Source organism: Cherax quadricarinatus, chromosome 1, assembly GCF_038502225.1.
Source record: "Cherax quadricarinatus isolate ZL_2023a chromosome 1, ASM3850222v1, whole genome shotgun sequence".
Taxonomy (NCBI): domain Eukaryota; kingdom Metazoa; phylum Arthropoda; class Malacostraca; order Decapoda; family Parastacidae; genus Cherax; species Cherax quadricarinatus.
This window is the reverse complement of record NC_091292.1, coordinates 70,148,378-70,172,863: the sequence shown is the minus strand read 5'-3', so window position 1 is coordinate 70,172,863 and position 24,486 is coordinate 70,148,378. Positions and strand designations below refer to the sequence as shown.

Below are 24,486 nucleotides of genomic sequence, written 5' to 3'. Positions count from 1 at the left end.
CATCGGATAGGCTTGTGTTAATCAAATTTTGTGGCTCTCTCATAAAAAATTCATTTTGATCTTCGACTCTCAGTCTGGTTAGCGGCTTGCTAAAAACTGAGTCATATTGGGACTTGAGTAGCTCACTCATTTCCTTGTTGTCATCTGTGTAGGACCCATCTTGTTTAAGTAGGGGCCCAATACTGGACGTTGTTCTCGATTTTGATTTGGCATAGGAGAAGAAATACTTTGGGTTTCTTTCGATTTCATTTATGGCTTTTAGTTCTTCCCGCGATTCCTGACTCCTGAAGGATTCTTTTAGCTTAAGTTCGATGCTTGCTATTTCTCTGACCAGTGTCTCCCTACGCATTTCAGATATATTGACCTCTTTTAGCCGCTCTGTTATTCTTTTCCGTCGCCTGTAAAGGGAGCGCCTGTCTCTTTCTGTTTTACATCTACTCCTCCTTTTTCTTAGAGGAATAAGCCTTGTGCATACATCGAGTGCTACCGAGTTAATCTGTTCTAGGCATAAGTTGGGGTCTGTGTTGCTTAGTATATCTTCCCAGCTTATATCGGTTAGGACTTGGTTTACTTGGTCCCACTTTATGTTTTTGTTATTGAAGTTGAATTTGGTGAATGCTCCCTCGTGACTAATCTCATTATGTCGGTCTGGGGCTCCGCGCATACATGACTGAACCTCAATTATGTTGTGATCTGAGTATATTGTTTTTGATATGGTGATATTTCTTACCAAATCATCATTGTTAGTGAAGATGAGGTCTAGTGTATTCTCCAGTCTAGTAGGCTCTATTATTTGCTGGTTTAAATTGAATTTTGTGCAGAGATTTAAAAGCTCGCGTGAGTGTGAGTTTTCATCAGAGCTGCCTCCTGGTGTTATTACTGCAACAATATTATTTGCTATATTCCTCCATTTTAGGTGCCTTAAGTTGAAATCCCCCAGGAGCAAGATGTTGGGTGCAGGAGCTGGAAGGTTTTCCAGACAGTGGTCAATTTTTAACAGCTGTTCCTGGAATTGCTGGGATGTTGCATCCGGAGGCTTGTAGACTATCACAATGACTAGGTTTTGGTTCTCGACCTTTACTGCTAAAACTTCCACTACATCATTTGAGGCATTTAGCAGTTCTGTGCAAACAAGTGACTCTGCAATGTACAGGCCAACCCTTCCCCTTTTGCCTGTTCACTCTGTCACATCTGTATAGGTTGTAACCTGGGATCCATATTTCGTTGTCCAAGTGATCCTTTATGTGGGTCTCAGTGAAAGCCACGAACATTGCCTTTGCCTCTGCAAGCAGTCCACGGATGAAAGGTATTTTGTTGTTTGTTGCTGGCTTTAGACCCTGTATATTTGCAAAGAAGAATGTTATCGGACTGGTGGTATTGTTGGTACTGGGGGGGGATTTTTTTTCCGGCATTAGTATCTGTATCTGTTGGTTTGGAGTGGAGGCCATCGACTGTTTACCTGGAGTTTACCTGGAGAGAGTTTCGGGGGTCAACGCCCCCGCGGCCCGGTCTGTGACCAGGCCTCCTGGTGGATCAGCGCCTGATCAACCAGGCTGTTGCTGCTGGCTGCACGCAAACCAACGTACGAGCCACAGCCCGGCTGATCAGGAACTGCCTTTAGGTGCTTGTCCAGTGCCAGCTTGAAGACTGCCAGGGGTCTGTTGGTAATCCCCCTTATGTGTGCTGGGAGGCAGTTGAACAGTCTCGGTCCCCTGACACTTATTGTATGGTCTCTTAACGTGCTAGTGACACCCCTGCTTTTCATTGGGGGGATGGTGCATCGTCTGCCAAGTCTTTTGCTTTCGTAGTGAGTGATTTTCGTGTGCAAGTTCGGTACTAGTCCCTCTAGGATTTTCCAGGTGTATATAATCATGTATCTCTCCCTCCTGCGTTCCAGGGAATACAGGTTTAGAAACCTCAAGCGCTCCCAGTAATTGAGGTGTTTTATCTCCGTTATGCGCGCCGTGAAAGTTCTCTGTACATTTTCTAGGTCGGCAATTTCACCTGCCTTGAAAGGTGCTGTTAGAGTGCAGCAATATTCCAGCCTAGATAGAACAAGTGACCTGAAGAGTGTCATCATGGGCTTGGCCTCCCTAGTTTTGAAGGTTCTCATTATCCATCCTGTCATTTTTCTAGCAGATGCGATTGATACAATGTTATGGTCCTTGAAGGTGAGATCCTCCGACATAATCACTCCCAGGTCTTTGACGTTGGTGTTTCGCTCTATTTTGTGGCCAGAATTTGTTTTGTACTCTGATGAAGATTTAATTTCCTCATGTTTACCATATCTGAGTAATTGAAATTTCTCATCGTTGAACTTCATATTGTTTTCTGCAGCCCACTGAAAGATTTGGTTGATGTCCGCCTGGAGCCTTGCAGTGTCTGCAATGGAAGACACTGTCATGCAGATTCGGGTGTCATCTGCAAAGGAAGACACGGTGCTGTGGCTGACATCCTTGTCTATGTCGGATATGAGGATGAGGAACAAGATGGGAGCTAGTACTGTGCCTTGTGGAACAGAGCTTTTCACCGTAGCTGCCTCGGACTTTACTCTGTTGACGACTACTCTCTGTGTTCTGTTAGTGAGGAAATTATAGATCCATCGACCAACTTTTCCTGTTATTCCTTTAGCGCGCATTTTGTGCGCTATTACGCCATGGTCACACTTGTCGAAGGCTTTTGCAAAGTCTGTATATATTACATCTGCATTCTTTTTGTCTTCTAGTGCATTTAGGACCTTGTCGTAGTGATCCAGTAGTTGAGACAGACAGGAGCGACCTGTTCTAAACCCATGTTGCCCTGGGTTGTGTAACTGATGGGTTTCTAGATGGGTGGTGATCTTGCTTCTTAGGACCCTTTCAAAGATTTTTATGATATGGGATGTTAGTGCTATTGGTCTGTAGTTCTTTGCTGTTGCTTTACTGCCCCCTTTGTGGAGTGGGGCTATGTCTGTTGTTTTTAGTAACTGAGGGACGACCCCCGTGTCCATGCTCCCTCTCCATAGGATGGAAAAGGCTCGTGATAGGGGCTTCTTGCAGTTCTTGATGAACACAGAGTTCCATGAGTCTGGCCCTGGGGCAGAGTGCATGGGCATGTCATTTATCGCCTGTTCGAAGTCATTTGGCGTCAGGATAACATCGGATAGGCTTGTGTTAATCAAATTTTGTGGCTCTCTCATAAAAAATTCATTTTGATCTTCGACTCTCAGTCTGGTTAGCGGCTTGCTAAAAACTGAGTCATATTGGGACTTGAGTAGCTCACTCATTTCCTTGCTGTCATCTGTGTAGGACCCATCTTGTTTAAGTAGGGGCCCAATACTGGACGTTGTTCTCGATTTTGATTTGGCATAGGAGAAGAAATACTTTGGGTTTCTTTCGATTTCATTTATGGCTTTTAGTTCTTCCCGCGATTCCTGACTCCTAAAGGATTCTTTTAGCTTAAGTTCGATGCTTGCTATTTCTCTGACCAGTGTCTCCCTGCGCATTTCTGATATATTGACCTCTTTTAGCCGCTCTGTTATTCTTTTCCGTCGCCTGTAAAGGGAGCGCCTGTCTCTTTCTATTTTACATCTACTCCTCCTTTTTCTTAGAGGAATAAGCCTTGTGCATACATCGAGTGCCACCGAGTTAATCTGTTCTAGGCATAAGTTTGGGTCTGTGTTGCTTAGTATATCTTCCCAGCTTATATCGGTTAGGACTTGGTTTACTTGGTCCCACTTTATGTTTTTGTTATTGAAGTTGAATTTGGTGAATGCTCCCTCGTGACTAGTCTCATTTTGTCGGTCTGAGGCTCCACGCATACATGTCTGAACCTCAATTATGTTGTGATCTGAGTATATTGTTTTTGATATGGTGACATTTCTTATCAGATCATCATTGTTAGTGAAGATGAGGTCTAGTGTATTCTCCAGTCTAGTAGGCTCTATTATTTGCTGGTTTAAATTGAATTTTGTGCAGAGATTTAAAAGCTCGTGTGAGTGTGAGTTTTCATCAGAGCTGCCTCCTGGTGTTATTACTGCAACAATATTATTTGCTATATTCCTCCATTTTAGGTGCCTTAAGTTGAAATCCCCCAGGAGCAAGATGTTGGGTGCAGGAGCTGGAAGATTTTCCAGACAGTGGTCAATTTTTAACAGCTGTTCCTGGAATTGCTGGGATGTTGCATCCGGAGGCTTGTAGACTACCACAATGACTAGGTTTTGGTTCTCGACCTTTACTGCTAAAACTTCCACTACGTCATTTGAGGCATTAAGCAGTTCTGTGCAAACAAGTGACTCTGCAATGTACAGGCCAACCCCCCCCTTTTGCCTGTTCACTCTGTCACATCTGTATAGGTTGTAACCTGGGATCCATATTTCGTTGTCCAAGTGATCCTTTATGTGGGTCTCAGTGAAAGCCGCGAACATTGCCTTTGCCTCTGCAAGCAGTCCACGGATGAAAGGTATTTTGTTGTTTATTGCTGGCTTTAGACCCTGTATATTTGCAAAGAAGAATGTTATCGGACTGGTGGTATTGTTGGTACTGGGGGGGGATTTTTTTTCCGGCATTAGTATCTGTATCTGTTGGTTTGGAGTGGAGGCCATCGACTGTGGTTCCACTCCAGGAATGACTGGATTTGGTGTACGATTTCTGCCATTTCCTGCCAGTTTTTTTTCCTTCCTGGCACTAAAAAACCTCTCCCTCTTGAGTGGCTGTGGCTACCCAGGTTTTCCCATGGCCTGGATGTTTTGTATCTTTTTGTCCCCTTTAGATGGTATGCCTGGCAATTTAAGTTATAGCACAGTCTTTCCTGTACTGAAGAGGTACACATTTCAGGGTGAAAAAGCTTACAGGAAGGGAGTTTGCATTTTCCTGTTGTCATATGGGCATGACATTTTCTAGGGTGGTCATAGTTGCATGTCCCATCTGTTTTTCCAGATTTCCCATGCCAGCAGATACCAAGTGCATAGTATGTGCACAGGCTTGGTTTCCGTTTGCCTTGGGTTTCTGTGACTGTATTCCCTGTTGGTGCATGTTTCCCTGTCTTATTCCTATCCTCCCTAGCACCAACAATGGAGCTCCCACCAGTTGTTTTTGGTAATTTATCCTCACTATTGCTATTGGAGTCCTCTTGTTTGCTATTTCCTGCGGTATTTCTGGTTTGCAATATTGGTTTTATCTTATCTTTGACTACACTTGTTTCCCTACTATGGCTCCTGTCCTCTATGAGGTCATTTATATGTATTCCTTCCTGCGTATAATTCCCGACTACCTGGACAAAATCTCCAGCTTCACCATTACTGTCTACCAGGACAGTATCTCCAGCTTCACCATTTCTGTCTCCCAGGACAGCACCTCCAGCTTCCCCATTACTGTCTCCCAGGACAGTATCTCCAGCTTCACCATTACTGTCTCCCAGGACAGCACCTCCAGCTTCACCATTACTGTCTCCCAGGAATGACTGGATTTGGTGTACGATTTCTGCCATTTCCTGCCAGTTTTTTTTCCTTCCTGGCACTAAAAAACCTCTCCCTCTTGAGTGGCTGTGGCTACCCAGGTTTTCCCATGGCCTGGATGTTTTGTATCTTTTTGTCCCCTTTAGATGGTATGCCTGGCAATTTAAGTTATAGCACAGTCTTTCCTGTACTGAAGAGGTACACAGTTCAGGGTGAAAAAGCTTACAGGAAGGGAGTTTGCATTTTCCTGTTGTCATATGGGCATGGCATTTCCTAGGGTGGTCATAGTTGCACGTCCCATCTGTTTTTCCAGATTTCCCATGCCAGCAGATACCGAGTGCATAGTATGTGCACAGGCTTGGTTTCCGTTTGCCTTGGGTTTCTGTGACTGTATTCCCTGTTGGTGCATGTTTCCCTGTCTTACTTCTATCCTCCCTAGCACCAACAATGGAGCTCCCACCATTTGTTTTTGGTAATATATCCTCACTATTGCTAGTGGAGTCCTCTTGTTTGCTATTTCCTGTGGTATTTCTAGTTTGCAATATTGGTTTTATCTTATCTTTGACTACACTTGTTTCCCTACTATGGCTCCTGTCCCCTATGAGGTCATTCATATGTATTCCTTCCTGCGTATAATTCCCGACTACCTGGACAAAATCTCCAGCTTCACCATTACTGTCTCCCAGGACAGCATCTCCAGCTTCCCCATTACTGTCTCCCAGGACAGCATCTCCAGCTTCACCATTACTGTCTCCCAGGACAGCACCTCCAGCTTCACCATTACTGTCTCCCAGGACAGCACCTCCAGCTTCCCCATTACTGTCTCCCAGGACAGCACTATCAGACCCCCATTTACTGACTACCAGGACATCATCTCCAGCCTTACAGTTTCTGACTACATGGCCAGTATCAAGGGCAGTACCATTCAGCCCGGACTTTTTATGTTCCCATCTGTTGTAGAAAGCTTCCAGGTTTTCTATGAAAGCAGCTTTGATGTTGACCTCTTTTAATACCCTTGTGATTTTAGTCCACAGATTTATCTCATTTGGGCATACCCAAAAACACTTCCCTGTTTTAATACTGCTTGTAGCTAGTTCTTGGATATCTGCACAAGGGGCGTGACACCAATTTCCACAGAAATGACAATTTATGCATATGGAAGCCCGTTTGTTTGACTGACCACAGACTACACACAGCTTCATAATGATTTGAATGGTTGATTTACTGCAATTCTACTAGCAACCTCTTGAATATTCTATTAATAACCTGCTAGGTGGTGCACAACGAAACCGTTTGAAACCAGTCCAGGGTTCGGACCAGTCAAGGGTTCGGACCAGTCAAGGGTTCGGACCAGTCAAGGGTTCGGACCAGTCAAGGGTTCGGACCAGTCTATCTGATCTGATCAGTGGGTCACTTATTTAAACCATACTGGTCGGTGATTTGAGCTAACACATGAAGGATCTACTGGAAATTATCTACCCGAGTATATGTGATTTGATTGATACAAAAGTATAACTTGCGTGTTGAAGAGCCGGTGACTGCTGGCACTCCTACAATGACGAACGGTCGAGCCTCCACCTTTGTTTATCAATCGCTGTATCTAGCTTCTCTATTTTTTTTTTTTCCGTCTCCACCACAATAAATGCTATATTATCACTATAGTTGACTGGTGCAAATTTTGGAGGAAGGGTGCTTTTTCTGTAGTAATAATTGCTTCTCGTTGTGTATATTGCGACCGCTGGTAACTACAGGTTATATGAAATTCACAGTAACGTCTGGTATTTCAAGAAAAAGAAACTAATGAAAGTCACTCCACTCCACCAAGTACCATTATAATACTGGTTAGTTGCTACTACAACACTGTATTCTGCTATTCACTGGTATCACTAGATTATATGCGAGTACACTAGCAGGCCAGGAAGATTATTAAAAACAGCTGACCTGTGGTAAGTTTCTGGCGACTTCTGGCACCTGCCTCTATAGGCTTATCACTTCATTTACAAATTCACCTGTTTTCAAATGACACTTTAGCCTTTATCATCTATATACTAGGGAGCCACTGTAGTATACACTATACGCTATGTATACCTGGAGTTTACCTGGAGAGAGTTTCGGGGGTCAACGCCCCCGCGGCCCGGTCTGTGACCAGGCCTCCTGGTGGATCAGCGCCTGATCAACCAGGCTGTTGCTGCTGGCTGCACGCAAACCAACGTACGAGAAGTCTCCACAGGGAGACTTTCTTTCCTCTGACACAAAGTTCAATATTATTATTTTTCCACACGGGACAGGCCTATGATTCCCCTCTGGCAGTAAACTCTGCTAGGTAGTGCACACAATTCTCCTTTTTTTACTCAGTATATAATGTTTTCCGCCCAAGATTGGTTCCAGGCGCTAGAGGGATGTATCGTATAGGATTGATGACACAAATTAAAGTTCTAGCACGTAAGAGCGACCGTGAAAACACCAGAAAACCGGGAGCACAACGAGGCACGCTGACACGCTGTACACAAACTGTCAAAAAGATACAAAAGATACAAAACATCCAGGCCATGGAAAAACCTGGGTAGCCACAGCCACTCAAGAGGGAGAGGTTTTTTAGTGCCAGGAAGGAAAAAAAACTGGCAGGAAATGGCAGAAATCGTACACCAAATCCAGTCATTCCTGGAGTGGAACCACAGTCGATGGCCTCCACTCCAAACCAACAGATACAGATACTAATGCCGGAAAAAAATCCCCCCCCAGTACCAACAATACCACCAGTCCGATGACATTCTTCTTTGCAAATATACAGGGTCTAAAGCCAGCAACAAATAACAAAATACCTTTCATCCGTGGACTGCTTGCAGAGGCAAAGGCAATGTTCACGGCTTTCACTGAGACCCACATAAAGGATCACTTGGACAACGAAATATGGATCCCAGGTTACAACCTATACAGATGTGACAGAGTGAACAGGCAAAAGGGGGGGGGGGGTTGGCCTGTACATTGCAGAGTCACTTGTTTGCACAGAACTGCTAAATACCTCAAATGATGTAGTGGAAGTTTTAGCAGTAAAGGTCGAGAACCAAAACCTAGTCATTGTGGTAGTCTACAAGCCTCCGGATGCAACATACCAGCACTTCCAGGAACAGCTGTTAAAAATGACCACTGTCTGGAAAATCTTCCAGCTCCTGCACCCAACATCTTGCTCCTGGGGGATTTCAACTTAAAGCACCTAAAATGGAGGAATATAGCAAATAATATTGTTGCAGTAATAACACCAGGAGGCAGCTCTGATGAAAACTCACACTCACACGAGCTTTTAAATCTCTGCACAAAATTCAATTTAAACCAGCAAATAATAGAGCCTACTAGACTGGAGAATACACTAGACCTCATCTTCACTAACAATGATGATCTGATAAGAAATGTCACCATATCAAAAACAATATACTCAGATCACAACATAATTGAGGTTCAGACATGTATGCGTGGAGCCCCAGTCCGACGTAATGAGACTAATCATGAGGGAGCATTCACCAAATTCAACTTCAATAACAAAAACATAAAGTGGGACCAAGTAAACCAAGTTCTAACCGATATAAGCTGGGAAGATATACTAAGCAACACAGACCCCAACTTATGCCTAGAACAGATTAACTTGGTGGCACTCGATGTATGCACAAGGCTTATTCCTCTAAGAAAAGGGAGGAGTAGATGTAAAGTAGAAAGAGTCAGGCGCTCCCTTTACAGGCGACGGAAAAGAATAACAGAGTGGCTAAAAGAGGTCAATATATCTGAAATGCGTAGGGAGACACTGGTCAGAGAAATAGCAAGCATCGAACTTAAGCTAAAGGAATCTTATAGGAGTCAGGAATCGCGGGAAGAACTAAAAGCCATAAATGAAATCGAAAGAAACCCAAAGTATTTCTTCTATGCCAAATCAAAGTCGAGAACAACGTCCAGTATTGGGCCCCTACTTAAACAAGATGGGTCATACACAGATGACAGCAAGGAAATGAGTGAGCTACTCAAGTCCCAATATGACTCAGTTTATAGCAAGCCGCTAACCAGACTGAGAGTCGAAGATCAAAATGAATTTTTTATGAGAGAGCCACAAAATTTGGTTAACACAAGCCTATCCGATGTTATCCTGACGCCAAATGACTTCGAACAGGCGATAAATGACATGCCCATGCACTCTGCCCCAGGGCCAGACTCATGGAACTCCGTGTTCATCAAGAACTGCAAGAAGAGCCTTTTCCATCCTATGGAGAGGGAGCATGGACACGGGGGTCGTCCCACAGTTACTAAAAACAACAGACATAGCCCCACTCCACAAAGGGGGGAGTAATGCAACAGCAAAGAACTACAGACCGATAGCACTAACATCCCATATCATAAAAATCTTTGAAAGGGTCCTAAGAAGCAAGATCACCACCCATCTAGATGCCCATCAGTTACACAACCCAGGGCAACATGGGTTTAGAACAGGTCGCTCATGTCTGTCTCAACTATTGGATCACTACGACAAGGTCCTAAATGCACTAGAAGATAAAAAGAATGCAGATGTAATATATACAGACTTTGCAAAAGCCTTCGACAAGTGTGACCATGGCGTAATAGCGCACAAAATGCGTGCTAAAGGAATAACAGGAAAAGTCGGTCGATGGATCTATAATTTCCTCACTAACAGACCACAGAGAGTAGTCGTCAACAGAGTAAAGTCCGAGGCAGCTACGGTGAAAAGCTCTGTTCCACAAGGCACAGTACTCGCTCCCATCTTGTTCCTTATCCTCATATCCGACATAGACAAGGATGTCAGCCACAGCACCGTGTCTTCCTTTGCAGATGACACCCGAATCTGCATGACAGTGTCTTCCATTGCAGACACTGCAAGGCTCCAGGCGGACATCAACCGAATCTTTCAGTGGGCTGCAGAAAACAATATGAAGTTCAACGATGAGAAATTTCAATTACTCAGATATGGTAAACACGATCAAATTAAATCTTCATCAAAGTACAAAACAAATTCTGGCCACAAAATAGAGCGAAACACCAACGTCAAAGACCTGGGAGTGATCATGTCGGAGGATCTCACCTTCAAAGACCATAACATTGTATCAATCGCATCTGCTAGAAAAATGACAGGATGGATAATGAGAACCTTCAAAACTAGGGAGGCCAAGCCCATGATGACACTCTTCAGGTCACTTGTTCTATCTAGGCTGGAATATTGCTGCACACTAACAGCACCTTTCAAGGCAGGTGAAATTGCTGACCTAGAAAATGTACAGAGAACCTTCACGGCGCGCATAACGGAGATAAAACACCTCAATTACTGGGAGTGCTTGAGGTTCCTAAAACTGTATTCCCTGGAATGCAGGCAGGAGAGATACATGATTATATACACCTGGAAAATCCTAGAGGGACTAGTACCGAACTTGCACACGAAAATCACTCATTACGAAAGCAAAAGACTTGGTAGACGATGCAACATCCCCCCAATGAAAAGCAGGGGTGTCACTAGCACGTTAAGAGACCATACAATAAGTGTCAGGGGCCCGAGACTGTTCAACTGCCTCCCAGCATACGTAAGGGGGATTACCAACAGACCCCTGGCAGTCTTCAAGCTGGCACTGGACAAGCACCTAAAGTCGGTTCCTGACCAGCCGGGCTGTGGCTCGTACGTTGGTTTGCGTGCAGCCAGCAGCAACAGCCTGGTTGATCAGGCTCTGATCCACCAGGAGGCCTGGTCACAGACCGGGCCGCGGGGGCGTTGACCCCCGGAACTCTCTCCGGGTAAACTCCAGGTAAGTAGGTACCTGGGTATTGTTCATCATATACCTGCTATTCCTGTTCACGTAGCAGTAAATAGGTACTTGGATGTTAGTCATCTTACACCCGGTGACCTTGCAAACCAAGCAGTAAGTAGATACCTGGGTGTTAGTTATCTTACACCTGCTGTCACTGTTCACCTAGCAGTAAGTAGGTACCTGGTGTGGGCGGCATCAGAGATAAGATAAGATAAGATTTCGTTCGGATTTTTAACCCCGGAGGGTTAGCCACCCAGGATAACCCAAGAAAGTCAGTGCGTCATCGAGGACTGTCTAACTTATTTCCATTGGGGTCCTTAATCTTGTCCCCCAGGATGCGACCCACACCAATCGACTAACACCCAGGTACCTATTTGCTGCTAGGTGAACAGGACAACAGGTGTAAGGAAACGTGTCAAAATGTTTCCACCCGCCGGGAATCGAACCCGGGCCCTCCGTGTGTGAAGCGGGAGCTTTAGCCACCAGGCTAATTTAACGAACCACAATAGAAATAAGACAAACATTCCTTGATGACACACTGATTTTATTGGGTTATCCTGGGTGGCTAACATTCCATAACCTGGATTAAAAATCCTAACAAAATCTTATCTTGTCCTACCTTACCTTCCATTTAATTCATATAGAAGCCAAAAGTCAAAGAAACGGACAAGTTGTTTTGTTGCCGTTACAATAGTAAAAGTTCTCACAGTAACTGAATATTTTATTTTGATTCTGTATATTGTTATCCCTCAAATATAATATGTTTACACAAGAATTATTTGCCATAAAAACAGGACTGTGAGAAATATAAATAAAATCTGTAACTGCAGGAAATTAAGGAGTGTATTTACACGTCAGGCAGAGCAGCTGGGCGCTGAGCAACATGTGTTGTCTTGATCATAATATTGCTCAATATTTTGAGAATTAAACATTCTAACTGGAGTCTGACCTTCATTTGTCGTGAGTACGCTGTTCCTCTTGTGATATTGCACACAAAGTCTACATGTAAATCGTTTGTTTTGTTAGCGGTTAGGTACAAAATCAGGTGCTGCAAACTTGCTGTGGAATTAAGAAAGTAAAATATTTACTTTCCACGAAAAAAAACATTTATGGTGCACTAATTGTTGTATATTTGTGGTTATTGTGTAGAAAACCCCGGAGTTACATATTTCCATATCAAAGTAAACTAAGTTTCATGGAGAAATTTATGTTAAGGACCCTAGTGGAAACAAGTCACTTTGAGTTTCTGGGTTTTCCTGCGTAATTTATATATCAATGTTTGTGTAGAGAACTGAGAACAACCCAAAAAAGTCAGAAAAAGTGACTTATTTCCAGTACCTGGCTTGGGCTTGCCAGTACCTGGCTTGGGCTTGCCAGTACCTTGCTTGGGCTTGCCAGTACCTGGCTTGGGCTTGCCATATATGATTTTTGGTAAATATTTTTTTTCTCAGTTGTTTGTTGGGCTGTCTTACTGTAACTTGGGCAATGTATGATGAAAGATGCTTCTTAATGTACACCAAGAATGAAAAAAATCGGATGATAAGTAAAGGAGTTCACTTCTCAGGTATACAGAAGTAAGATCAGGGACAAGATAGGCCCACTCAAAAGTTCCTCGGGTCAGCTCACTGACAGTGATAAGGAAATGTGTAGAATTTTTAACACATACTTCCTCTCAGTTTTTACACAGGAGGATACCAGCGATATTCCATTAATGATAAATTATGTAGAACAGGACGATAATAAACTGTGCACGATTAGGGTCACAAGTGACATGGTCCTTAGGCAAATAGATAAATTAAAACCTAACAAATCCCCAGGCCCTGATGAACTGTATGCAAGGGTTCTAAAGGAATGTAAAGAGGAGCTTAGCACACCTTTGGCTAATCTTTTCAACATATCACTACAAACTGGCATGGTGCCAGATAAGTGGAAAATGGCAAATGTGATACCTATTTTCAAAATAGGTGACAGGTCCTTAGCTTCGAACTATAGACCAATAAGCCTAACCTCCATAGTGGGAAAATTTATGGAATCAATAATTGCCGAGGCAGTTCGTAGCCACCTTGAAAAGCATAAATTAATCAACGAATCTCAGCATGGTTTTACAAAGGGGTGTTCCTGCCTTACGAATTTATTAACTTTTTTCACTAAGGTATTTGAGGAGGTAGATCATGGTAATGAATATGATATTGTGTATATGGACTTCAGTAAGGCTTTTGACAGGGTCCCACATCAGAGACTATTGAGGAAAATTAAAGCACATGGAATAGGAGGAGAAATTTTTTCCTGGATAGAGGCATGGTTGACAAATAGGCAGCAGAGAGTTTGCATAAATGGGGAGAAATCAGAGTGGGGAAGTGTCACGAGCGGTGTTCCACAGGGGTCAGTGTTGGGCCCCCTGCTGTTCACAATCTACATAAACGACATAGATGAGGGCATAAAGAGCGACATCGGCAAGTTTGCCGATGACACCAAAATAGGCCGTCGAATTCATTCTGACGAGGACATTCGAGCACTCCAGGAAGATTTGAATAGACTGATGCAGTGGTCGGAGAAGTGGCAGATGCAGTTTAATATAGACAAATGCAAAGTTCTAAATGTTGGACAGGACAATAACCATGCCACATATAAACTAAATAATGTAGATCTTAATATTACGGATTGCGAAAAAGATTTAGGAGTTCTGGTTAGCAGTAATCTGAAACCAAGACAACAGTGCATAAGTGTTCGCAATAAAGCTAATAGAATCCTTGGCTTCATATCAAGAAGCATAAATAATAGGAGTCCTCAGGTTGTTCTTCAACTCTATACATCCTTGGTTAGACCTCATTTAGATTATGCTGCACAATTTTGGTCACCGTATTACAGGATGGATATAAATTTTCTGGAAAATGTACAAAGGAGGATGACAAAGTTGATCCCATGTATCAGAAACCTTCCCTATGAGGATAGACTAAAGGCCCTGAATCTGCACTCTCTAGAAAGACGTAGAATTAGGGGGGATATGATTGAGGTGTATAAATGAAAGACGGGAATAAATAAAGGGGATGTAAATAGTGTGCTGAAAATATCTAGCCTAGACAGGACTCGCAGCAATGGTTTTAAGTTGGAAAAATTCAGATTCAGGAAGGATATAGGAAAGTACTGGTTTGGTAATAGAGTTGTGGATGAGTGGAACAAACTCCCGAGTACAGTTATAGAGGCCAGAACGTTGTGTAGCTTTAAAAATAGGTTGGATAAATACATGAGTGGATGTGGGTGGGTGTGAGTTGGACCTGATAGCTTGTGCTACAAGGTCGGTTGCCGTGTTCCTCCCTTAAGTCAATGTGACCTGACCTGACTAGGTTGGGTGCATTGGCTTAAGCCGGTAGGAGACTTGGACCTGCCTCGCATGGGCCAGTAGGCCTTCTGCAGTGTTCCTTCGTTCTTATGTTCTTATGTTCTTATTAGCTGCCTCTTTGTGGTATATTTTCGTATGGATTTTATGGTTGTGTTCTCATTTTTTTGATAGAATGGAAGAGATATTACAAAAATAGATATGATTTTGATTGGTTTCACAACGAAAAGTAACTTGAAATTGAGCTCAAAGTAGCAGAAATGTTCGATTTTTGCCAGTGTTTGATGAACTTTTTTGTGTAAGTCAAGCTGGTTAATTTTATTAAATGTATTCTAACCTAACCACTCTGTAATCCGGCAAACTCAGTAATCCGGCAAACTCAGTAATCCGCTCACTATAGGTCCCAGTGATGCTGGATTTGTGATGGCGGACCTGTATTATACGCTTTGTTGTACAAATGGTAAAAACTGTAACATAACCTAACATAACCCACCTAACCCAACCTGTAAAATAAACTTAAGTTACTTAACCTTACTCTGCCATAGGCAAATACATGTATGTGTCTTTGTTTACAGTCTGGCATGTGCATGCAGTGACACAATAGTATAGTGTTCATTGGCTCAGACATACTGCACAATCATAATAAATACATATACTATTTTCATTATCTCCCAAAATAACAATTTGAACAAGAACTGCTTACTTATTCCATGGTGTATAGGCTGTATGTATAGTTATATGTAAACTATTGCTGGAGTTCACCAAGTAGTAGTCATAAACTATAACCAATAACAATAATAATAATAATAATAAAGGGTAACCTAAGAGAGTGAGCCTGACTTATTTTCATTGAGGTCCTCTTCCCCAGGATGTAACTCATAGCAATTAGCTAACCCAAGTACCCATTTTTAGTTAGGTAAACAGGGACAATAGGTGTAAGAAATATGCCCAGCATTTTCACTTTTGCTGGAATTAAACCTGAATCCCTCATACTTGAGTGAACAATATTACTGTTTGAGTCATGAGCTCCAAATAATACAATTCATTTCTAAAACCTGAAGGTTGCATGGCAGCAGTGAGGGCTTGTGACTTGTACGGGCACATATACATTGCTTCTTGTTTTTTTATTCACAGTATCTCTCATCACTTCATCTCTGTTTTGAGTTTTGAAATATAATTGGAATTCTCTATTATTGCTATTTATTTTTTTTAACAAACCATATCCCACCAAGGCAGGGTGACCAAAAAAGAAAAATGAAAGTTTCTCTTTTTAAAATTAGTGATATATACAGGAGAAGGGGTTACTAGCCCCTTGCTCCTGGCATTTTAGTCATCTCTTAGGATGCACATGGCTTATAGAAAAAGAATTCTGTTCCACTTCCACTTCTTCGTCTTCTTCTTTGTCTTCTTCTTTGTCTTCTTCGTCTTCTTCGTCTTCTTCTTCGTCTTCTTCTTCGTCTTCTTCTTCTTCTTCTTCTTCTTCTTCTTCTTATTATTATTATTATTATTATTATTATTATTATTATATTCACAAGAAAGTTATATGAATAGTATTGTTCACTCAGCACTACTTGGAGTGCCATGGGCTTGTTATGCTTTGACAAAGGAAAATTTCTCTTTGTATCGCCATATTTTGAGGGGGGGGGTACACCAGTGTGCTTAAGCTTGTGAGGTAAGAGAGGGTGCCTTGGTGCTGGTGAAGGATTCTTGATCTAAGGAATTGGAGCTACTGCATTACCTCCTTAGTTTATATCTGATTGCCTCCCATTCTCCAAACTCTGTGACACCTATAGGTTAAGCATTTGGTTGGTTGGTAGACAGCAACCATTCGGGGAGGTACTACCATCCTACCAAGTGAGTGTAAAAAGGAAGCCTGTATTTGTTTTACATGATGGTAGGATTGCTGGTGTCTTTTTTCTGTCTCATAAACATGCAAGATTTCAGGTACGTCTTGCTACTTCTACTTACACTTATGTCACACTCCACGTACAGAGGAAATGTTAGTTTAGTTCCAGGAATACCTACATTGTTTATTCTGGACCCTATTTTGAAATTGGAATATTTTGAACTTTGCGTTAAATTGGCCAAATTACCAATTTCCGATCACTTTATTTTGCAGTTGAAACAGTTGACTTGGCGATTTCTTGTGCTCAGTCGATAGAATAGAAGTAATACTAGTGAAATAGCTAAGAATTTGGTCAACTGGAGTAATGTAATTGGCCTAAATTGGGAGTCAAATTCAGCAAAATCGCCGATTCGTAAATATCGCTGACACATCAAAATTTGCGAGAGCATAATTTCGTCAATTTTCCATCAAATTTCATGTTTTTTGTTTTATTACCTTCAGAAAAAGATTCTCTACCATTTCATAAGAAAAAATAACAAATTTTTTTTTTTAAATTCTTGGACCCTGGTGTGCACTTTGAAATTTGGCCTCTGGACCCTGAAAGGGTTAAGATGGCAAGTAAATCTTTCAAACTTTTTGTTACATTCATTATTCACTTACACATACTTTCTTACTAGTTCTTATTACAATGGACCCTCGCATAACGATATTAATCCGTTCCTGAGAGTTCAACGTTAGGCGAAATTATCATTAGCCGAATTAATTTTCCCCATAAGAAATAATGGAAATCGAATTAATCCGTTCCTGACACCCCAAAGTATGAAAAAAAAATTTTTTTACCACATGAAATATTAATTTTAATACACACAAACTGAAGAAGAGATGTACAATTACATGACACTTACCTTTATTGAAGATCTGGTGATGACTGATGGGATGGGAGGAGGGGAGTGTGTGGATGGTCTTAGTGTTTAGAAGGGGAATCCCCTTCCGTTAGGACTGGAGGTAGCAAGTCCTTTTCCGGGGTTACTTCCCTTCTTCTTTTAATGCCACTAGGACCAGCTTGAGAGTCACTGGACCTCTGTTGTACAACATATCTGTCTATAGAGGCCTGTACCTCTTGTTCCTTTATGACTTTCCTAAAGTGTTTCACAACATTGTCAGTGTAATAGTCACCAGCACGGCTTGCAATAGCTGTGTCAGGGTGATTTTCATCAAAAAAGGTTTGCACTTTAAGGAACATTGCACTCATTTCCTTAAACTTAGAAGTAGGCAACTTCTTCAATTTCTCTCTCCCCTCCTCCAAAGCAGTTTCCTCAGGTGTGGCCTCTTGCTGTTGAAGATGATCTAACAGCTCATCAGTGGTTAGTTCTTCATTGTCCTTCTCCACCAACTCTTCCACATCCTCCCCATTAACCTCCAACCCCAAGGACTTCCCCAATGCCACAATGGATTCCTCAACTGGCATATGCTTCTCACGGTTAGCCTCAAATCCTTCAAAATCCCTTTTGTCAACACATTCTGGCCACAGTTTCTTCCAAGCAGAGTTCAAGGTCCTCTTAGTCACTTCCTCCCAAGCCTTACCTATAAGGTTTACACAATTGAGGATATTAAAGTGATCTCTCCAATTGAGTTACTGAGGTCACTACAAAGCACCTTTCAAACAGAGCTTTTGTGTACAGTTTTTTGAAGTTTGCAATGACCTGCTGGTCCATGGGCTGCAGGAGAGGAGTGGTATTAGGAGACAAAAACTTGATGTTAATGAAGCTCATGTCTGCAGGAAGTCACTCTGCCACGTCTGAAGGATGACCAGGAGCATTGTCTAATACCAGGAGGCACTTAAGGTCTAATTTCTTTTCAATTAGGTAATTTTTCACATTGGGGGCAAATGCATGATGTAACCAGTCATAGAAAAAGTCCCTAGTGACCCATGCCTTACTGTTTGCCCTCCACAGCACACACAAATTAGCCTTGAGGATATTCTTTTGCCTGAACGCTCTGGGAGTTTCAGAGTGATACACCAATAAAGGCTTCACTTCGCAATCACCACTAGCATTGGCACACATCAACAGAGTAAGCCTGTCTTTCATAGGCTTATGTCCTGTGAGTGCCTTTTCCTCCTGAGTAATGTAGGTCCTGCTTGGCATTTTCTTCCAAAACAGGCCTGTTTTGTCACAATTAAACACTTGTTCAGGTTTCAATCCTTTAGCCTCTATGTACTCCTTGAATTCCTTCACATATTTTTCAGCTGCTTTGTCATCCGAACTGGCAGCCTCACCATGCCTTTTCACACTATGTATGCCACTACGATTCTTAAATCTCTCAAACCAACCTTTGCTGGCCTTAAATTCACTCACATCACCACTAGTTGCAGGCATTTTTCTAATTAAATCGTCATGCAACTTCCTAGCCTTTTCACATATGATCGCTTGAGAGAGATGCTATCTCTTGCTATCTGTTTTTCGTTTATCCACACCAATAACAGTCTCTCAACATCTTCTATCACTTGCGATCTCTGTTTCAAAAACAAAGTTGCACCTTTGGCAAGAACAGCTTCCTTGATTTCCGTTTTCTTGGCCACAATAGTAGCGATGGTTGATTGGGGTTTTGTGTACAGCCTGGCCAGCTCGGAGACCCGCACTCCACTTTCATACTTAGCAATGATCTCTTTCTTCATATCCATAGTAATTCTCATCCTTTTTCTGTAGGGTTGGCACTAGAAGCTTTCTTGGGGCCCATGGTCACTTATATTGCAGGTGAAATCACTAAAAACGCTGTGATAATATGAAATGTTCCGATTGTATGCTTGGATGTGATGACCGCGGTGGCTGGCTTGTAAACACTGCCACCCACGGAACAAGTGAGGCTGGCTCAGGCTGCATGTGGACGTGTCTCGAACAAATCGCGTTGAGCGAGTTTTTTAGCGCTAGGCGAGGCAAAATTTTTGCTTTAAAATGTACTACTAGGTGGATTTAACGTTATGCGATGCGTTCGTTAGGCGAGGGTCCACTGTACTGTAATATTTCCTTTGCAATTTAGGGTTCTGGATGTAACACTGGGACAGTTATCTCCAGAACCATTAACAGATGTAATGGATGTTAAGGGTATTCTCATTTTTCTTATTTTATGTTTATTGAGTTAATTGAAAATTGTCATTAATAATTGTGCTGTATTCTCTTGACAGGTGTTATTTCTTTTGGCAGGTGTAAATCCAATGATAGCAAGAGCACTGACTTTAGCATGTCAGTTTGATAGATCTTGCCAGCAGTTTGTCTCATTGGTGTTGTTTTACAAGAGAACCTTAGAACCTGCTTGTGTCACATTCTGGCATAGCATCACCAGGAAAGATTTCTTTAATTACAAACTTCAAGACTTTTCATCAAAGTCTCCTCCATATCCAGATAAAGTTTTCAGACCTGTGTTTCTTTATCATTCATTTGTGCAAAGAAGCTTGGGGCTTGCAGAGATGTCATCATTACCATTCTGTGCAGAATATGACAAGAGGGGTGCAGCAAAATGCAAGAAGTGCAAGGAGAAATGTGAAAAAGGTAAATAATTTTGTTGTTGTTGAACATTAGGATATGATCAGGGATTATATAAGGACAGTGGCAAGGGACACCAGACATCTACTTTAAACTCTCTCATAATGCGTGGGTTATAATCCTGAAAATTGGCACATAAAGTTAATTCCAGATACTTCCAAATTTGGCAATTTTTTTTTATTATAGCACTGGATAAAAATTATTGTGTTGTAACTTTTCTTACATTCTGGTAGTATTAGTGCCTTGAAATAAAAGTGTGTGGAGAGGGTTGATGTGGGCATACTGGGCTGGGGGGTGGGGGGATTGAGGTTCTTGTGTTGATGCATAACTCCCAGCCTCCTGTCCCTCAGTGCATACAGTAAGAAGTGTACAGAGTCCAGCATGAGTTTCTAAAGCATGTCAACATTAGCAATGTAGTTTTGAAGCTAATTAGAAGAGGTATACACAAGTCATCACATGGAAAGTAATACTGTACTAATTTTTTCAATGAAAATGGTAAATTAAGACATACATAGCCCAGATCTAATTCTGACTTTCCACTAAAAAAAACCTGCTTTGAAGGTAAACTAAAGGGTTGTTCTCTTGTCATATCAGAGACCAGTATCATAAAATACACTAGCAAATTAATTTTGAATCTGCTCGGAAGTTGTATTATCTAGTTATCAGTTTTGGAAGGTTGATCTAATCAGCTGAGGCACTCAAAATTATTGCATGAGAAACAGTACCAAGTTTTTAAATTTCCATAGTTTCTTCCATAAAAGGGCAAAATGGGACCTACACAAACCAAAATCAATTCAAACTTTGCTCTAAGGAAAATTGATAAGCATTTATGGGTTAGGTGCCATATTTTCTGGCACGTAATGTGCACAGCATTAAGGCACACCCTAATTTTGACAGGTGTATTCTGGAAAAAAAAAAAGGTACTTGCTAGGCCTAGTGAGTTGAAGGTGAGCTGTAGATGCTGGTAAGCCATTACCACTAACACTAGTCATCATCACCACTGGTGATGATGGTAAATCAGTACTCATATTTGTCATTAGACAGATATGAATAGTGTTGTATGGTACTTCATGCCTTTGTCAATGAAACAAATATTTCAATGTAGGTTAAACAGTTTTATTGAGAAACTTTCTTGCTCCACCAGTCTCTGGTCTGTGTAATCTGTCATCTACTCCACCATCACCAGCTACCAAAAGAAATATGGATACCTGTTGTTTACAGATGGTACCAGTATTATGTAAATTGTAATTTATAATGGTTACCACTCACTCTAAGATAATTTGGGAAACAGTTATGTAGGAAGAGTTGTTTGGAGTTCAGTTTACAGGTATTGCGGCACTGAAACCACCTGTGCTAGTAACCCAAGGCCTGCTAGTGTTCCTGACCTTGAGCATATAAAGCACAGGGTGGTTTTCTGAGACTTCTTTTTTGGGTGGTGCAAAGGCATGCCTTGTGTGCTGGAAAATATGGTAAATAAAAAAGTTCTACTTAAGCTTTGTATACATAACCTACCAATTTTTTTCAGTGGTGTTGAGGGTGCACATATTATAGGCACAAAAGTACATTATGTAGATTTAACCTAAGATATAGCAATAAACAAACACTGACTTATTTCTGATTACAAAAGACATTTTTTTTAGCTGTTTCACAGAAACTAATTGGACTAATAAAAGAGGCACAATAAAATTTACAACTTAACCCCTTGACTGTCACAACCCCCAATCCTGAGGTGTCTCCTGGTGTCGCAAAATTTAAAAAAAAAAAATAATAATTTTTTCTCATGAAATGATAGAGAATCTTTTCCCGATTATAATGACACCAAAAGAACGAAATTTGATGAAAAACTGACGGAATTATGCTCTCGCGAAGTTAGCGACCTCAGCGATATTTACAAATCGGTGATTTCGCCCACTTTGAGCCCTATTTTCGGCTAATTCCATTGTTCCAGTCGACCAAACTCATAGCTAGTTCTTTAGAACTCCATTTTTTCTATCGATTGAGTACAAGAAACTGCCCATTTACCGATTTCAACTACCCAATAACGTGGTCAGAAATTTACAATTTGGCCAATTTCATGAAAATTAAAAAATATGACAATTTCAAAATAAGGTCTAGAATGAACAGTGCAGACATTCCTGGCTCTAAAATAACATTTTCTTTGTTCATCAGTCACATCTCTAGGCCCCTCTGATATTACTTTTGCTTTCTATTTTGAATTTTTATTCAAGCAAAAAATAGAAGATTTACTGTTATGCAGACTACTGCAATACTGTAATAATTGTGCAGATAATGTCAACCCATTCATGACTGCATATTAGAATGGCTAGTTGGTAATTTATTGGACAATGACATCATTTGTTTACTTGTGAACATCAGCAAAAATCAAACATTTCCCCTACTTTGAGCTCCATTTCCAGGTTCTTTTTATAGTAAAACCAATCAAAATCACCTCTATTTCTATAATACGTTTTCCATTCTATCAAATGGGACCAAGAAAATGAGAATACAACCATAAATACTATACGGAAATAGACCACAAAGTCGGCATTTTAATTAAAAAAAAAAACACGGTCTGAGTTTTTTTTTCTCATTATGCACTGCGTGCTCCAGGATTTTCTTTATATGGTGCACACTGACCACACAGACCCAATCTCTCACATGTGGGCCTACCAGCTTTCTCCTGCTTGATTTGAAGCCGCTGGAATTTGAGTACAGTGGACCCTTAATCAGCGATATTAATCCGTTCCTGAGAGCTCATCGTTAGTCAGAATTATCGTTAGTCAAGTTAATTTTTCCCATGAGAAATAATGGAAATCAAATTAATCCGTGCAAGACACCCAAAAGTATTGAAAAAAAAAATTTTTTTAACCACATGAAATATTAATTTTAATACACACAAACTGAAGATTACATGCACAGTTACATGACACTTACCTTTATTGAAGATCTGGTGATGATTGATGGGATGGGAGGAGGGGAGAGGTGTTAGTGTTTAGAAGGGGAATCCCCTTCCATTAGCACTTGAGGCAGCAAGTCTTTTTCTGGGGTTACTTCCCTTGTTCTTTTAATGCCACTAGGACCAGCTTCAGAGTCACTGGACTTCTGTCGCACAACATATCTGTCCATAGAGGCCTGTACCTCTCGTTCCTTTATGACTTTCCTAAAGTGGTTCACAACATTGTCAGTGTAATAGTCACCAGCACGGCTTGCAGTAGCTGTGTCAGGGTGATTTTCATCAAAAAAGGTTTGCACTTCAAGCCACTTTGCACACATTTCCTTTATCTTAGAAGTAGGCAACTTCTTCAATTTCTCTCTCCCCTCCTCCGAAGCAGTTTCCTCAGGTGTGCCCTCTTGCTGTTGAAGATGATCTAGCAGCTCATCAGTGGTTAGTTCTTCACTGTCCTCCACCACCAACTCTTCCACATCCTCCCCACTAACCTCCAACCCCAAGGACTTCCCCAATGCCACAGTGGATTCCTCAACTGGCATAGGATTCTCAGGGTTAGCCTCAAACCCTTCAAAATCCCTTTTCTCTACACATTCTGGCCACACTTTTTTCCAAGCAGAGTTCAATGTCCTCTTAGTCACTTCCTCCCAAGCCTTACCTATAATGTTTACACAATTGAGGATGGTAAAATGATCTTTCCAAAACTCTCTTAGAGTCAGTTGAGTTTCTGAGGTCACTACAAAGCACCTTTCAAACATAGCTTTTGTGTACAGTTTCTTGAAATTGGAAATAACCTGCTGGTCCATGGGCTGCAGGAGAGGAGTGGTATTAGGAGGCAAAAACTTCACCTTAATGAAGCTCATGTCCCTAGAAAGTCGCTCTGCCAAGTCTGAAGGATGACCAGGAGCATTGTCTAATACCAGGAGGCACTTAAGGTCTAATTTCTTTTCAATTAGGTAATTTTTCACATTGGGGGCAAATGCATGATGTAACCAGTCATAGAAAAAGTCCCTAGTGACCCATGCCTTACTGTTTGCCCTCCACAGCACACACAAATTAGCTTTGAGGACATTGTTTTTCCTGAACACTCTGGAAGTTTCAGAGTGATACACCAATAAAGGCTTCACTTTGCAATCACCACTAGCATTGGCACACATCAACAGAGTAAGCCTGTCTTTCATAGGCTTATGTCCTGGGAGTGCCTTTTCCTCCTGAGTAATGTAGGTCCTGCTTGGCATTTTCTTCCAAAACAGGCCTGTTTCGTCACAATTAAACGCTTGTTCAGGTTTCAGTCCTTCACTGTCTATATACTCTTTGAATTCCTGCACATATTTTTCAGCCGATTTGTGGTCCAAACTGGCAGCCTCACCATGCCTTATCACACTATGAATGCCACTACGCTTCTTAAATCTCTCAAACCAACTTTTGCTGGCCTTAAATTCACTCACATCTGGCATTTTTTTAATTAAATCGTCATGCAACTTCCTAGCCTTTTCACATATGATCGCTTGAGAGATGCTGTCTCCTGCTATCTGTTTCTCGTTTATCCACACCAATAAAAGTTTCTCAACATCTATCACTTGCG

The 24,486-nt window shown here is 41.6% G+C and overlaps 1 protein-coding gene across 1 annotated transcript in view; it reads left to right on the top strand.

Moving 5' to 3' along the window:
- Positions 1-12,086: 12,086 nt before the first annotated feature.
- The window catches only part of DNAlig3 (DNA ligase 3), a gene marked incomplete in the record, with an annotated part of 346,401 nt that continues 334,001 nt past the window's right edge, over positions 12,087-24,486 (top strand). Inside the window, 2 exon segments of the mRNA XM_070082655.1 lie at positions 12,087-12,189; positions 19,616-19,960. Coding sequence (XP_069938756.1) covers positions 19,627-19,960 — 334 coding nt within the window.